Source organism: Tachypleus tridentatus, chromosome 11 (genome assembly GCF_004210375.1).
Source record: "Tachypleus tridentatus isolate NWPU-2018 chromosome 11, ASM421037v1, whole genome shotgun sequence".
Taxonomy (NCBI): Eukaryota; Metazoa; Arthropoda; class Merostomata; order Xiphosura; family Limulidae; genus Tachypleus; species Tachypleus tridentatus.
This window is the reverse complement of record NC_134835.1, coordinates 80,436,261-80,452,101: the sequence shown is the minus strand read 5'-3', so window position 1 is coordinate 80,452,101 and position 15,841 is coordinate 80,436,261. Positions and strand designations below refer to the sequence as shown.

At 29.6% G+C, this 15,841-nt stretch overlaps 1 protein-coding gene across 6 annotated transcripts in view; it reads left to right on the top strand.

Annotated features, from left to right (window-relative positions):
• Positions 1-15,334, top strand: part of LOC143232583 (tyrosine-protein kinase RYK-like) — a 164,000-nt gene extending 148,666 nt beyond the window's left edge. For 4 of the 6 annotated variants that reach the window (XM_076468184.1, XM_076468183.1, XM_076468188.1 and 1 more), the window contains exons 7-14: positions 90-178; positions 332-478; positions 2,777-2,866; positions 5,055-5,257; positions 6,375-6,484; positions 7,226-7,385; positions 7,984-8,120; positions 11,218-15,334. In XM_076468184.1, the coding sequence (XP_076324299.1) occupies positions 90-178; positions 332-478; positions 2,777-2,866; positions 5,055-5,257; positions 6,375-6,484; positions 7,226-7,385; positions 7,984-8,120; positions 11,218-11,329 (1,048 nt within the window). In that variant the 3' untranslated portion in view covers positions 11,330-15,334. The remainder of the gene's footprint in view (positions 1-89; positions 179-331; positions 479-2,776; positions 2,867-5,054; positions 5,258-6,374; positions 6,485-7,225; positions 7,386-7,983; positions 8,121-11,217) is intronic. The other 2 variants (XM_076468186.1, XM_076468185.1) reach the window with 1 other exon arrangement.
• The last annotated feature ends 507 nt before the right edge of the window (positions 15,335-15,841 follow it).

Here is a 15,841-nt window from a genome sequence, read left to right as displayed (position 1 = left end):
CTTGTCAGCTCTGCATATTTTTATGTCTATATCCTACATTGTATCAGAATAACAGTATCTGGTTTGTCTACATCATAATTTGTTGTCAGTTACAGAGGAGACTCGATGAGAGGAGCTTCTTCCCAAGGTCAAACATTCTTGAGAGTGGACACACCAAATAATGCCAGTACAGTAGGAAGTAAGTTAAATCACCGATCACACTTGTCTATTCAGTTGGTTTGTGTAACTTAACAAGATTATCTTAATAGAATTTTTAATTAATTTTGGTAACTTAAAGATATTCACATGTGAAAAAATAAAACCTAAGCTAGTATTTTGGAAAATGTTCCAGGTTATTCTAGCTTTCGACATTTGACTCCATTGTCTGTCAATGTACCAGTACAAATGAACAACCTGAGAGCATCTGAACTAACTGAACAGATTAGTGAGATTGACATTGAAAGGAAGAAAATTGTTTTACATGAAAAAATACAAGAAGGTAATATTATTATTCTCTGAACAAATTCATCTTTCTGATTATATTTTGTACTTTAAGAACATTTGTAAATATATTTCAAGTATGGGTGAAAAAGTATTAGGTTGAGGAATAATTTGTGAGCGTTTTTAAATAATTTCATTCAAGCATTACATGCAAGACTATACAATACTTCAATGCATGAACACATTACACCCAAAACATTTATTATGATACTTTATTTCTTGTAATACCTAGGTATATAGTATGCATTGTTTTAAACAAAATTACAAGAAATTAAATGTAAAAAGCAGATGGTGTCGAAAATGCTCGATTTTGTCCACTTGACATTCCATTTAATGAGCTGAAAATGAAAGCAAAAACTAAAGACATATGAAAATCAAACACACCATCTATTGGAGCAAAAAAGTATCTACCAAATAACATGAAATATTTTGCGAAAGCATTTCATTTATGAATATATTTTTTTAACTTGAAAAAACGCTCACAAATTATTCCTCAACCCAATACTATCTTGAGCTTTTAAAGGTCATAAGGAAAAAAGTTGGTGTATATGTTTGTAATGTATAATGTTTAGTTTTGCTGGACATATTCTAGAAGAAATACATCTTAACCTGTTTTATACAATGGAATAATTCAGGTGTTCCAATCTAACTTTTTATGATAAATTTAGAAAAATAACTTTTTGTCTATTTTGAAGGCTAAAACTTTATCTTTCAGTAATCTAATAGTTTGTAGGGAATCATCTTTTGATGATATATTGTTCTCTTTGAACAGTAAGACTAAGGTGTAAGTTAAATATTTGTTTAATACCTAAGAAGTAGATAGCAATCTGTTTAATTTACATGTGTGTGTGTGTGTGTGTGTGTGTTGTTTATTATAATCAATTAATAAAACATGAAGTAACCATATATAAATCATCTTCGCATGATTCAATTGGGCAACCTTGTCATCCTCAGGAAAACAATAACCTTCAAACTTGTGCACTTATTCCCTATGCAGCATGAAGATTTCTTAATTAACAAATATCTCACAAAGTTAAGACTTTTAATAGATTTATGTTATTCTCAAATCCATTCACTAAGACAACAATACTTAACATTTGACAAAACTAAGCTTAAAGAAAATAGAATAAAGTATTAACTATTAATAATGCAAATACATCCATTATTTTATATTTATATCTACATAAATTAGTGTTACAAAACACACAATGTATGTTTAAACATGCTTGAATCTCAAACAGTGTACAACCAACATCACAGATGAATATATGTCTCAAAGTTGACTAAACTTCATGAGTAAAGGTGCAGTAGCCACCTATACAAGAATTATACTGATGTCCTGTCACAGATATCGTAGATAAGTTACAGATAATTATACAGAATTAACCTACAAATTATAATGTAAGCTTTTGTTCTATTAAAACATAAGATTTCAATGGTTATTGAAATTTAAAACAAAATTTACACAAGTATCAGACAGTATAATGCCACATTGCACGACAAACTTTTGTACTGCTCAACCTTTACTGTTAAACCTTTAATGACTGCTAGAATTAATCAGTAACTTAAAAAAATCTAAAAAGAAAATCAGTTTTCTCTAAATACATTTACACTTCTAATTATTAGAAAAATTCTAATTATTAACTCAAAACTTCTTGCAGGGTTTATGAAGTTACTTAAAGACTTTTCAACAGTTATTGAACATTTCTTTACTAAAATTCTAATTACATAAGTTTTACTTTCTGTTAAAGATACTTTAGTTATACTATATCCATAAGATATAAGCTTGGTTATTGACTTTTAGGTGAACTGTAAGTAGTACAATAATAATGTTTATTTATTCTTTAATTATCAAAAATTGTATTTTTCCTTTTACACATATTAATCACAAGCTTGGTCATTGACTTTTACATTAAATGTAAGTAATACAGTAACAATTTTTATTTATTCTTTAAGTATGAAAAACTAGTTTTCCTTTTAGATGTATTAATCACAAGCTTAATTATTGACTTTTAGGTTAAATGTAAGTAATACAATAACAATTTTTATTTATTCTTTAAGTATCAAAAACTAGTTTTCCTTTTACACATTAATCACAAGCTTGGTTATTGACTTCTAGGTTAAATGTAAGTAATTCATTAACAATTTTTATTTATTCTTTAAGTATCAAAAACTGTAGTTTTCCTTTTACACATGTTAATCACTAAATTCACTTGAATTTACATTGAGAAACTTATTATTTCCATGCAGTTAATCTTTAAAAATTATGTATTTATCCTTTTTTCCCATTTCCAAGGAACTTTTGGTCAGATTTATCGTGGAGTGCTTGTTGAGTTTGATAGCGAAACAGGCATGAAGCAAAACACATTTGTGAAAACTGTATCTGGTGAGTATTTATACACTAGTATCATAGTTTACTATTATAATAAAATGTAAACTACAATTTACAAGTTTCTAGCAATGACTGTGGTAAATTCTGATACATAAATTAAAGTAGAATGTAAAGCTAATACCAATTATTCCTCAGTTTCTCTGACAACTTCTGTAGTTTAGACAGGAAATGTTAACTGCATTTCTGGAGGTTAAAAACATTGTCTCTTGTATGTTTTGCCACATGCATTAATCCTATCAGAACTGCATAGGTGATGTTGTGTTATCCATGTTTGTTTTGTTCTCACATTTAAAATATTTAACCTAACTGTATAAACTTTCATATACATTTTTTACATAATTAGTTTGTGCTTGAAAAAAGTTGGGATTTGATTTAGTACTTGGATCACGTCAAAGGCTCTGAATCTTCAAAAAAAATATTTTTAAAAACCTTAAAAGTGCTTGCTGTCATCTTAGTTTTATTGTTTTTGTTGTGTGTTTAAAATCACGTGTTCCCAATAAAATTATTTTTCAATGAAACAAGCTGTTGTATGTGTGTTGTTCTAATACCAGAATGCTTATATTTTGTCTATTCATACAAGCTTATACATAAGAAAAAACTATTACAAATATAAAAGAAAAGATATTTTTAAATATTATTGATTGGAGAACTCCATACATGTATATCAAATAACAAATTTACTAATATACTCAAATGAACTTTTCTGCTATCAAAATAGTTTACCTCCAAAGAATACCTAGCACATTCTCCACAACCCCAAATATCCTTACCTTATGTCTTGTACAAGAATATTCTTGTAGTTTAGAAATAGACATAAAAAAGATTATCATAAAAGAAAATATTATTCTTGAACTAGTTTCTTAAAGTAAAGGAGTGTCATGTGACAAACTAAACCTTAAATAAGTATATTTGTAAGAGAGTTCAGAACCTGGTGAAATATAAACCTGTGCATTTTGATTGGCAGAAAAATTCTCAAAGGTGTATAAGGGCTTTGTTTACAGGGATACTCATTGGAATTGTATAAAAGTAAAAGTTAAAACCTTTTTTAAACTTTTTTTGCACATTGCACTGAATTACAAAGTTACAAAATATGAACTATCAGATATTTATGAGTAAAAACATTGTAGAAATAGAGTTAAAAGTACTATTTCTATTTATAAATTTTTTAGTAATCCCAGTAGCTGCCCACAAGTAATAAGAGGATTAAATGGTAATGATGGAGTATGAACTAGAATTTGTAAGTTCCTTAAAATGTGCCACTTAATATTATATTATGAGATAGTTCTGGGTGGAATTCACATAATAAGCCTGCCTTGGCCAGGTGGATAAGGCATTCAACTCATAATCTGAGGGTCATGGGTTCAAATCCCTGTGAGACCAAACATGCTCGCCCTTTCAGCCATGGGGGCATTATAATGTGATGGTCAATCCCACTATTTGTTGGTAAAAGAGTAGCCCAAGAGTTGGCAGTCGATGGTGCTGACTAGCTGCCTTCCTTCTAGTCTTACACTAATAAATTAGGAATGGTTAGCGCAGATGGCCCTCGTGTAGCTTTTTGAGAAATTCAAAACAAACCAAATTCACATAAATTAGCCATATTTGTATTTCATTGCAGAGCAAACACAAATCAAGTATTAGATATTTTTCAGCAAAAACAGAATCTTAAATAATGTACAACGATGTTTTGTACTATTAATTTGTATTAATAAAAATGCTTGTACTAGCAAGTTGCATTGGCAAAGATGCTTGTGTTACTGAGTTACATTGATAAACGTGTTTGTACTACCAAGGTACATTGGTAAGGATGCTTGTGTTACTGAGTTACATTGATAAGCATGTTTGTGCAACTAAGTTACATTGACAAAGATACTTTACTAACAAGTCAAAATTAGAATATTTAAATTATATATATTGGTATCTTGTGTAATGTTTTATGTTTCTTGCATCTACTGACCAATCATTTAGATGTGCTGTCTTATGTTGAGATGGGAGATAAACCTTATTGAAGTGTGCCATCTCATGCTAAAGTTTTACCATTTTAATTTCCAAACCAATAATTGAACTTACCAGAAATGGCCATCCTTTGTTAGCTATTTTATGTTGAATTTGACTATTCTTTACTTACAGACCATCATTGTAATTGTTAGTTTTACACTAAGGTGGTCTTTTTTTCCATCATTAGACCAAGCATCAAAAGATCAGATCTCACTGCTTCTAGCTGAAGGAATGAAAATGTATGGAACAAATCATAAAAATGTGTTACCAATCATTGCTGTCTGCATGGATGATGTGCAGCACCCTCTTTTGGTCTATCCATTCATGAACCAGGGGAACCTTAAGATATTTCTTCAGAAGTGCAAGTTTTCAGTTGAAGGTCACTGTCATGTAAGTCAACCTAGCTGATAAGCCAAATTATCCATCTTTGACAGTGTACTTTTGATAAAGATATATTGCATTCTAACAGAAAAATAACTGTTTTTTTTCATTTAGATATATTTGGTGTAAAAAGTATTTAGTTTTGGAGAGTCATAACTTGTGGTTCCTTTAGAATTATCAGTATTTTCAACCATAGAGGTATCTCTTCATGTTTTATAAACCTACCGTAATTCACTTTACTAAATAATAATAATAAAGATGTGTAGCAAACCTTGTTATCTTTCCAACATGAGTTTTTAATTGTATTCAGTACCTTATTTCAAGCTATCATTCAGAGCATTTCTCTTTCTAGAACTTGGGTGATTGCTTTTTTTTTCACAAATATGTTGTATTAAAAACAGGTTCTGTAAAACTGAACTTGATTACAACATGTGTTAGCAGGCTTACTTGGAGATGGTCTTTCATATAAACTAGTAGTTGTTTGTTTTAAAAAAATTATACAGAATGAAATATTTCAAAACTGAAGTATGGCAAAATGTGTAAACAGCTTTATTTATTGATTGTTGAAGTAAAAATTGTATTTAACAAAACGCTGGTAATAGAGAGTGAAGAAATCAGGATATAAGTTAGCAATCATAAAAACTAACAACTTTTGTTTAGTTCAGCAAAGGTACTAAGTCGGTGCTTCTCAACCCGATTTGCCAGACAACCCACATGTTTAGGCTTTGGTCATGACAACTTTTCCATCACCTCTACAAGGTTGAAAAGAGTTCATGTTTTTTTTTGGCACAGTCCATTATAATTCATAACAAAGATGATATATGCTCATTGAGGACTAAACAAATGTTGACTCAGTATAGACTGCTTGTGAGCATTCCAGAAACCTGCTCATGACCCACCATATTATAAATGCTGTTCAAAGCTCATACTCATTTTTATATTATATAATGTTATTCTAAAGGCTCAACATTTGCATCACCAATTGCTTCACTGAAGATTTATTGATATAAAGCTTGCTTTATTTACTGGAGTACTAAAATGGGCATAGTGCATCTTTGTATGTAGAAAGCTATTCTGAGCAGATACATTTTAAGATTGGTTTATAAAATTTTACTCACTCTTCCAGACTCTGTTGACCCAAGACCTTGTTGGCATGGCAATCCAGATTGTGCAAGGGATGATATATCTTCACAAGAGGAAAATAATCCATGGAGACTTGGCCACCAGAAACTGTGTGTAAGTAACAACCATAATTTACCTGCTTCAGTGTTTTGTTATTATTAAGAAAAGCATAATTTTATGCCAACAAATTTAATTTGTATCGCAACTAGATTTTTGTAGAAAGTTATCATGAAAGCTGAAATAATGTGTTTTAAAGTGATGATAGCTAGTTGCTTCATGTGTAACATTCTGCAGTGACTTTTTTGTAGAATCATAACATCTTTGAATAAGACAGTTGACAACTTAAAAATGACTGTTAACAAAAAATCCAGAAACCAAGTTGTTGCTAAATTGAACTTGCATATTGCTTTCAAAGATCATTACATTAAAAACTGGTATATTTGATCTATGATCAATTGTAACACAGTATATTTCTGTACTTTATGGGTAACTAGTATATTTGACTTGTGATCAGTAGATAGACTATACTTTTTACTGTGTGAAATTTGTATGACTACTTGACCACACTTGTTTTTATTAAATTATTAAGAGTTATTTATTTTATAAAATATTTAATTATATCTACAGTAATTATACTCATAATCAAGTAGATATTTAAAAATTAACTTCATTTTATCTACTGATACTCAGCAATTACTTTTCTTTTATAGTAACATGTTTTATAATTATATCCTCAACTGTCAGTTTTAATTGTATATAATTAACAGATTGTAAATATTAACTTGCTTTTCAGTTGATTCATTTGGCTGTCTCCATTTCAAAAATGTTTACTAAATTTTAAAACTTTTGTTTCAGGGTGGATGACAGGTTACTTGTGAAAATTACAGACAATGCTTTATCCCGTGATCTCTTTCCGAATGATTACCACTGTCTTGGTGACAATGAAAACAGACCTGTCAAATGGCTTGCACTAGAGAGCTTACTCAAGAAGGAATTCTCTACAGCTAGTGATGTTGTAAGTAGAAAAACCTCATACTTTTAGTGGTACAACTAGGAAAGAGAATGAAAAGATATTGTTATTTATTGTTTAAATGAAGTTTGTAAAACAATCTAAAACATTAAACTTAATAATGTACATGTTACATTAATAAGGTTAGTCTTATGCTAGGGGTTCTTAAATTTTAGACTTCTTGTACCTCATTTAGAATTTGTTAGTGTAAATTGGTGATGAAACATAAATTTATTGTTATATCAATTTAAAAAGGATATATATATATATATATGGCTGTACTTTAAAGTACAAGAATGCTTTATTTGACACAATTATTTATAGGAATTGTACCATTTATGTTTAGTCTTCATCAAACAGAAATAATCATTTCTGTTTTTTAATCATACATCTTTAAATTTCTTCATTGGTCGACTTGTAAATATGAGAATAGTTGCATTAACAAAAATGGTAGCTTTGTGTAGAAATAACGTTATTTAAAATAGTTTCATTATTTAGTTTTGTTTTTCATAAATTATAACTTCTCTTTTCCAGATCATTATATTTCAAACTATCATTATGAATACTGAAATATTTCCATAAAAAGCTTCCATTTCTTTTGTAGTGGTCATTTGGAGTTACTTTATGGGAACTAATGACCCTTGGCCACCAACCATATGTAGAAATAGATCCCTTTGAAATGGGAGCATCTCTTCGTGATGGTTATAGACTTTCTCAGCCAATCAATTGTCCTGATGAGCTGTAAGTATGCATGTTTTTTTAACAAATAGACTTTTTATGGTGTACCTAAATGTAGATGTTTTCACTGAATAATCCCTTTTATATTAACTCAAATATCTGAATTAATAAATGGCAGTAGAAAAGCAGCCTGTAATCTTTCAGTTACAAACTATTAAGGCTTCATGGCTGACAAATATAATTCAATTTTACCAGTTTCATCCACACTGGAGAACTATTATCAAGTCCAGGTTTATTGTGCTTTTTTTCATTTTTTTCAATGCTAATTGTTGATCCCAATCTTTGAAAACAAAATAAAGAAACATAATAATAAGGTAACAGTTTCCTATTACTATATAAATAAACAAAAAAAGTGTAAGAAAAACTATACAGCTGCTCTACTTTTAAGAAATTAGTTTAACCAATTACATTACATAGACCTTAAGATGTTGTAATGATCATTTCAAAAATCATATGTTTCCTCCAAATTATGTGGTATAGAACATCTAATAATTTGTGGCTGTGCTACAGTATATAAAAGTCTCAGTTGTGAGCAGGAGTTTTTTCAGGTACAACTTTTCTATAATACATTTCAGTATATTAGTTATACTGAACCGTCTGAGTCCCTAATGTTATGGTCTTGCCAAGTGCCTTTGCATCACTGGTCACATAATCACCTTTCTTCTAGTATGAGACCACTGATGATATGGAACCAGTAACAGCCTTCATGGTGTTTCATCTTTTTAGTGACTATCCTGGTTAAAAAAATACTTGATACAAAAAAAAACAAATAAGTTAAATTAGCTGATAAAAATATATTTATTATTTTTACTTAAACTTTGGGGCTAACCAGAATGAACAGTAGATTATTGGAGGTTTGAAATTTGTAATAAATTGTGGATAAAATAGCCCAAGGATTAAACTACAACAAAATATGTGCAGTACAACAGTATTTGGTTATTTAAAAGTTTTGTATGGTTTAATGAATGAGAAAAATACTTAAATGTTATTTGCAACTTTCTAAACAACAGTTGATATATTGGGTTGAGGAATAATTCCTGAGCATTTTTTCAAGTTAAAAAAAATATATTCATAAATGAAACGCTTTCGCAAAATATTTCATGTCATTTGGTAGATAATTTTTTGCTCTAATAGATGGTGTGTTTGATTTTCATATGTCTTTAATTTTTTGCTTTCATTTTCAGCTCATTAAATGGAATGTCAAGTGGACAAAATCGAGCATTTTCGACACCACCTGCTTTTCGCATTTAATTTCTTGCAATTTCGTTTACAACAATGCATACTATATACCTAGGTATTACATGAAATAAAGTATCATAATAAATGTTTTGGGTGTAATGTGTTCATGCATTGAAGTATTGTATAGTCTTGCATGTAATGCTTGAATGAAATTATTTAAAAACGCTCACGAATTATTCCTCAACCTAATAGTATAGTGCATGTATGTTAAAATTATGGGAAGGGTAAGCATCAATTTAAGCTGTTTTGATGAAGAGTATATTAACCATTATAAGAAACAATAGAATGTGAAAAACTGTCTTATGAAAATGATGCACTTAGATACTCATATTTTTAGTATCATGTACGTACTCACAAGTAATGCATTTGGATCAATCGCAATGTAAAATATCTTGTGGGGTCTGAGCATGGTTACTTGGTGTTAGTGTACCTTGTAAAGCAATATTTAACCAGTTTCTTTTATTTATGAATTATCTTTGCTGAAACAGTTTCTGTTAATTATTTAAAAAAGTACTCAATACTTTTTCTTGGAGAATATGAGTACGTAGCATGCAAGTTTAACTAGGAAGTTTTATTACAAACACAGATCAGGCCTTGATAAAGAAGAAAAGCTAAAAAATGCAGGTATGTTTACCTGTACAATCTACAGCCCTACTATCCCTAAATGGGAACTGTGTTAAGCTAGCTTCACTGGCACTACGAACTTTATGTAATATATGAAACATATATGCAATACGCTAATGAACCTCTTGTTCATAAAGTTGGTTTCTGACCTGAATAAGATGAAAAAGGAATGATCACTGCCTGTAGCCTCCACTATACATGTAAATGTCTCATGTATACAATGACTCTGTTTGAAAATCCAACCAAAGCAATAGAAAAGATGTTATTTGGAATTTCTTAATATAAATAAAGTGAATATGAATAGTAACATGTAAGAAAACTCTTGGAAGTCTGGTTACAATTTCAGGTGACACTTAAACTAAACATTAATTTGAGATCCATTGCAAAATAGTAATAAGTTGTGAAATATTTAAAGTATTTAGTAAATTAGGCTTAAACGTTGTGTGTGTGTGTGTGTGTGTAATAAAAATTGTTCCCATAATAGTGTATTCCATATCTTTGAATATTTATTATCATTCAGACCTGGTAACCTTTCAAAATAATGTAAAAAAAAATTTATACTTTAACCTTTTTCATTCACATTTTTAAAAGTGAGGTTTTGTGACATTTCGGTGTTATAGAAATGTCCTCAGTTGGCACCGGTTGGTTATGTACAGCATATGTCTTACCTGTTTCTTTTAAACTATTGCTGCTTCTCCATATAATCAGCTGGGTACATGTAGAAAGACACTTTTGGAAGTGGAAACTTGTAAATATTTTGGAAATTTTGACAAAACATTCTAATGGTTTCATTAACTTGTAGCAAAGTTGCCTTTTTTTCATAAATGTATCATGCATGAATCATTATCTTTTTTGCCATTGCAAAGAAGACATAAGAAAAGCCAAGTTTGGCACATTTCAGTTGTTTTTAAACTAATTAATGTTATTAGATGGCAGTCTGTGCTAAACAACTTACTAGACAATGTGATAAGCATAATAAAAATCTGAAATAATAAAATGTAGTGTATGTTCTGGTAAGTTTTATTGCATATGAAGTCTGCTACACGTATATTAGAGGTACTACTCACAGTGCTAATATAAAAAAATCTATGATACGAATTCCTACACAATAAATCTTTAATTATGAATATGGAACATAAGACTTCAAAACTCAGCAGATATATTGCACGTATGAAAACCATTTATATGAACTCAGACAGTTTAGAACAATTCTTATTAATTCTCTTTTTAATTATAGGTACACATTGATGGCCTTTAGCTGGGCTGCTGCTCCAGAGAAAAGACCAAGTTTTTCCCAGTTGCTTGTCTGTTTCCAAGACTTTTATAATGCTCTAGGGCTTTATGTTTGATCTGTTTTTAACAGTTGAATTAGATAAGAAGATCTCATAGGCCAAAGCATTAGCCTAACAAGATTATTTTATAGAAATGACCCTGTCATTTCTTTTATACATTTATATTGTTTGGTGTTTAGTTTTCCTGATAGTGAGTGCCATGAATCTTGTGTTTGAACAGAGGTATTTTGAACCAACATGTTTAGTGCCAAGTTGACTTGTAATGTAAATCATACAAGATGGTAGGCAAGGTCACTTCACACTGTATTGGACTATTAAGTACCACTGGCCAAACAGTGTTCAATTGATTGTTATAAATGAATTATCCTGAAAGAGTTTGTCATATCTTGTATCTAAACAAGTTTTTGCAACTGAAATAACTAGACAAGTACTTGTCTAGGGTCATATCTAAATTGTCAATAACTATATTTAAATTGGTCAATACTCTGAAGTAATTAAACAAAGATGTCAAAAATCATATCTAATATGGATATCAACACTGGAGTAATCAGAAAGTGACTTTTTTAGTGTTAGTCATTGTAAAATATTGTGATTAGATGAGAAATAATTGAAGTTTGTACATCAAAATAACTTAGTGTTACAGTGATCAAACAAGGATACACCAGCTGTTATGCCACTGGATTATCCAGGAGAGGTCTGGTAACCTTTACCACTTGTTGTGCCTAGAATAGGACATGTCTAGTTTTATACCAAAGACTTGTGATTAACATTAGAAGACCAGACAGGGGCATTTAAATTTTTCTATCTATAATGACTATTTCTATAGAATAAATTGGATGATAATATGTCAATGTTTATACTCAAAGTAAGTTTTAATGATAAAGCAACTAAGCAAGACAGCTGCTATTGATTTTATATGTGAAGTTGCAAGACAATAACACAACAGAGCTTTATGTAAAATTACCTATATCGCTATGTAACCAGACATGGATATATATCACAATTCTTACCTATATAGCTAACACTGAAGTGTTCTTTCACCAGGTGTTCAAAATGGTTAATTTGTGGTTTTATAAATAATAATTCTTCAAACTCTCATTACTTTCTTTGTAATTCATGTGGAAAACCTAATATTGAATATTCTAATGGTGTAAAATATTTTATTATTTTTATTTAAAACCAGTAACTATTGTTTTGTGGCCATGGATATATCACAAACCAATAATTATTGTTCTGCAGCCATGGATTATCACAAACCAATAATTATTGTTCTGCAGCCATGGATGTATCACAAACCAATAATTATTGTTCTGCAGCCATGGATGTATCACAAACCAATAATTATTGTTCTGCAGCCATGGATGTATCACAAACCAATAATTATTGTTCTGCAGCCATGGACGTATCACACAAAAGTTTACCCTTTAATCTTCTTTATCTTCAAAGTTTGTTATTGTTTGTGTGTGTGTGTGCTAAACAAACACTACTATTTTCTAAAGTGATGCTTTAGATGTTTGTAAAAGCAAATTGGACATTTAAAAAGTAAAATTTATTAATGAAGAATTAAAAAAATATTTCTATTGATTATTCAAAGGAGAAATAAACATTGTATATTTCCTAACTTGTCATATTACTAAAAGGTACTACTATGTTATGATGTGATTTTGTTTTGTTATGAAAGTAGGGTTATTCTTAACATTATTCTTAGAAAAAGGATGTTAAACTATGAAACTTTTGTAGAATGGACGGCAACTGCCTACTGTGAAGACACAATCATAGAGGATGATGTTTCGAAAGTCTTCCACCTTTCGTCTTCAGGTCAGCGTATGTGTAAGGTGTTGTCGGTCTTTTATAGTATCCTGGTGGATTGTGGAGAGGACACTATAAAAGACTGACAACAATTTACACACACACTGACTTGAAGATAAAAGGCAGAAGACTTTTGAAACATCGTCCTCTACACTTGTGTCTCCACAACATGCAGTTGCTGTCTGTTTTACAAAGTTTCATCATGAATACTCTGCCTAAACAATTTATCAAAGAAAGTTGTCAAACTATTTTTATCAAATTGAAATTACTCCTACTCTACATACAAGTAAAGATTTTATTAGCCTATTGGAATTATAAAGTATTAACAAACATAAAAGAATATTTAATAGCAATCCTTAATTTTGTTGTATTTTTGCTGGAAAATTATTTATATAAGTCCATCCACACCTGTTATTTTAATATACGTAAGTCTAGCTCCTGAAGTATTATTAGAAATTAAAAATTAAATTGGAAAGTAAATTAATGTTAAAAACCTACTGTGTTCATGTTGAGTCTGTTGTTAGTTACAGATATGAGCTGTTAACCTTGAGAAATGTGAGTGAATAATGTTTTAAAAGTTTAAATATTTGTTAGATGTAAGTAAATATATTGAAATACACTTGAGAGCTTGAATATGTAGTATATTTGTCAATACTGCATTGAGTGAAAAACTACAAACTGAATTTAACGTTTTTATATACAGTTTACTTCAAGAAAAACAAATGTACTGATTTATTAACAAACACAGCTTGTGGTTTAGATATGCTTATCTAAGATACTGTGTTTGCTTACTGTTTTAGTGTGTTCGTCAGACTGTTTTCGATAACATAAAACATATATAAGTACATCCTTTTATTACAAGGCATAATGTTATGTAACAATAAATACCTATATGTTTGGTCACATAACATGCACGTTGTATAATAATATACATTCTTGTATTACTTAATGCTCATTCAGTGCTAATATCCAGCTTTACCCTTATATCATATAGAACACCTTTCATAGTATATGTCAAAATCCTAAATGACATGTGTTACATAGTAATGTTGAACTTCATCTAACATGATGCATGTTTAGTAATATGTAATTTGTTAACTTGAAACATGTTACTCACAAATCAGTATCACTATCATATCAGACACATTCTTAGTTTATGCCACATTTTTCCTTACTATTCTTGCTAAGTTCTCCTCTTTCTCCATCCCTCCATTGACCAGTAATTAAAAAAAATGTTTGTAAAGAAAAAATATAAAATAGTATCAAAATTTCCTTTGCTTATTATAGTTTGTAACTCATTTACTGTGTTTATTTTAATACCTATGTTTGTGTCATTTTGATGCATGCCATGTATACAATTGTATGAGTATTGTGCAAATTCCACTTGTTCTCTAAATTTGTAGAAGATTCTTGAGAGTAAGAATCAACAAAATATTTGTTTTATGAAAACACTAGTGTGTTTTTGAAGAGTGTTGAACATTTGAGAATCTTGCATAATTGGTATATAAAACCAATGCTCTGAGGGAATATTGTGGATTCTTGCTTTCAAGAATCTTATACAAATTTAGAGAACAGGCAGAACTTGCACAATATATGCCATGTGCATCAAACTAGAACACATGTAGGTATTAAAATAAACTTCAAATGGTTAGGAAGAGTGACATTTTTATCTTTTATTTCAAGTGTATCTGTTAAATAAGGAAAACTTGTAAAATGTTGTGAGACTGTATTTGATAAATACGAAATTTAAGCGGCATTTTGGTGAAGCCATCCTTTATCAGCAATTATTTTGAGCTAGTGGGTAATCCACTTTTTGAAATAGAAAATAATTGAATATTCTTCTCTGAAAATATTATACTTAAAGTTTTCATGCTAGTCAATGTTTGTTGATGGATTTTGTGTTTGTTCTTTATGGTGAGTAAGTAGCTGGTATGTTTATACCTATTTGTATAGTTTGTAAAGCTATTTTGGTATTTTATGGTGTTTCTTCTACAGCTACAAAAATGCTCAATTGTCCAGTGTATGGCATTAGTATGTCAGATGTATAAATATATATATATACATATATATATAATTATATAAAATATCATTTTGTATTTGTGTTTTTTAGTATTATTCTTTTACTTTTCAACTGGAAAAATACTTCAATAATTAATTCAAGATTCTCCAGTCTTCTCTAGTTTCAAGAATTTTCAGCTGTATTATTTTTTGCTCAGACCTGAATGAAAATTAAAAAAAAATTATTTATTAAAATCAGCCTCATTTGTGCTCAAACAAGATTATATAAACCTTGCCATTCTTCTACATTTCATTCTAATAATATTACCATCTTATAAAATCCATCTCTTGGCTCAAGCCATTGTGCAATGCTGTTCCAGCACTAATTCTGGGTAACTAGAATGGTCTTTCTGTACTTCATAGAACTGTTTTAACAATGAATAATTATATTGTTATAACAAACTGTGTTACAATTTGACCACACACACTAAACTATATCCATAAGTAATTAAGATTCTCACATTTTCACTAGTTTGAAAGATTTGTAGCTCTATTTTATGCACAGATACAACTTTTAATAACTATTTATTAAAATCAGTCTCATCTGTTGTTGAAACCTTCTGGAAAAAAAACTGCACATAAAAATCTACATCTTCTCTAGTAATATAAAATAACAGACCAGAACACCATTCTAGCAGTTATTTTGATAGTTGGAAAAGCATTAAGTCACTTCTTGGAACTTTTCAGACAATAAATAAATAT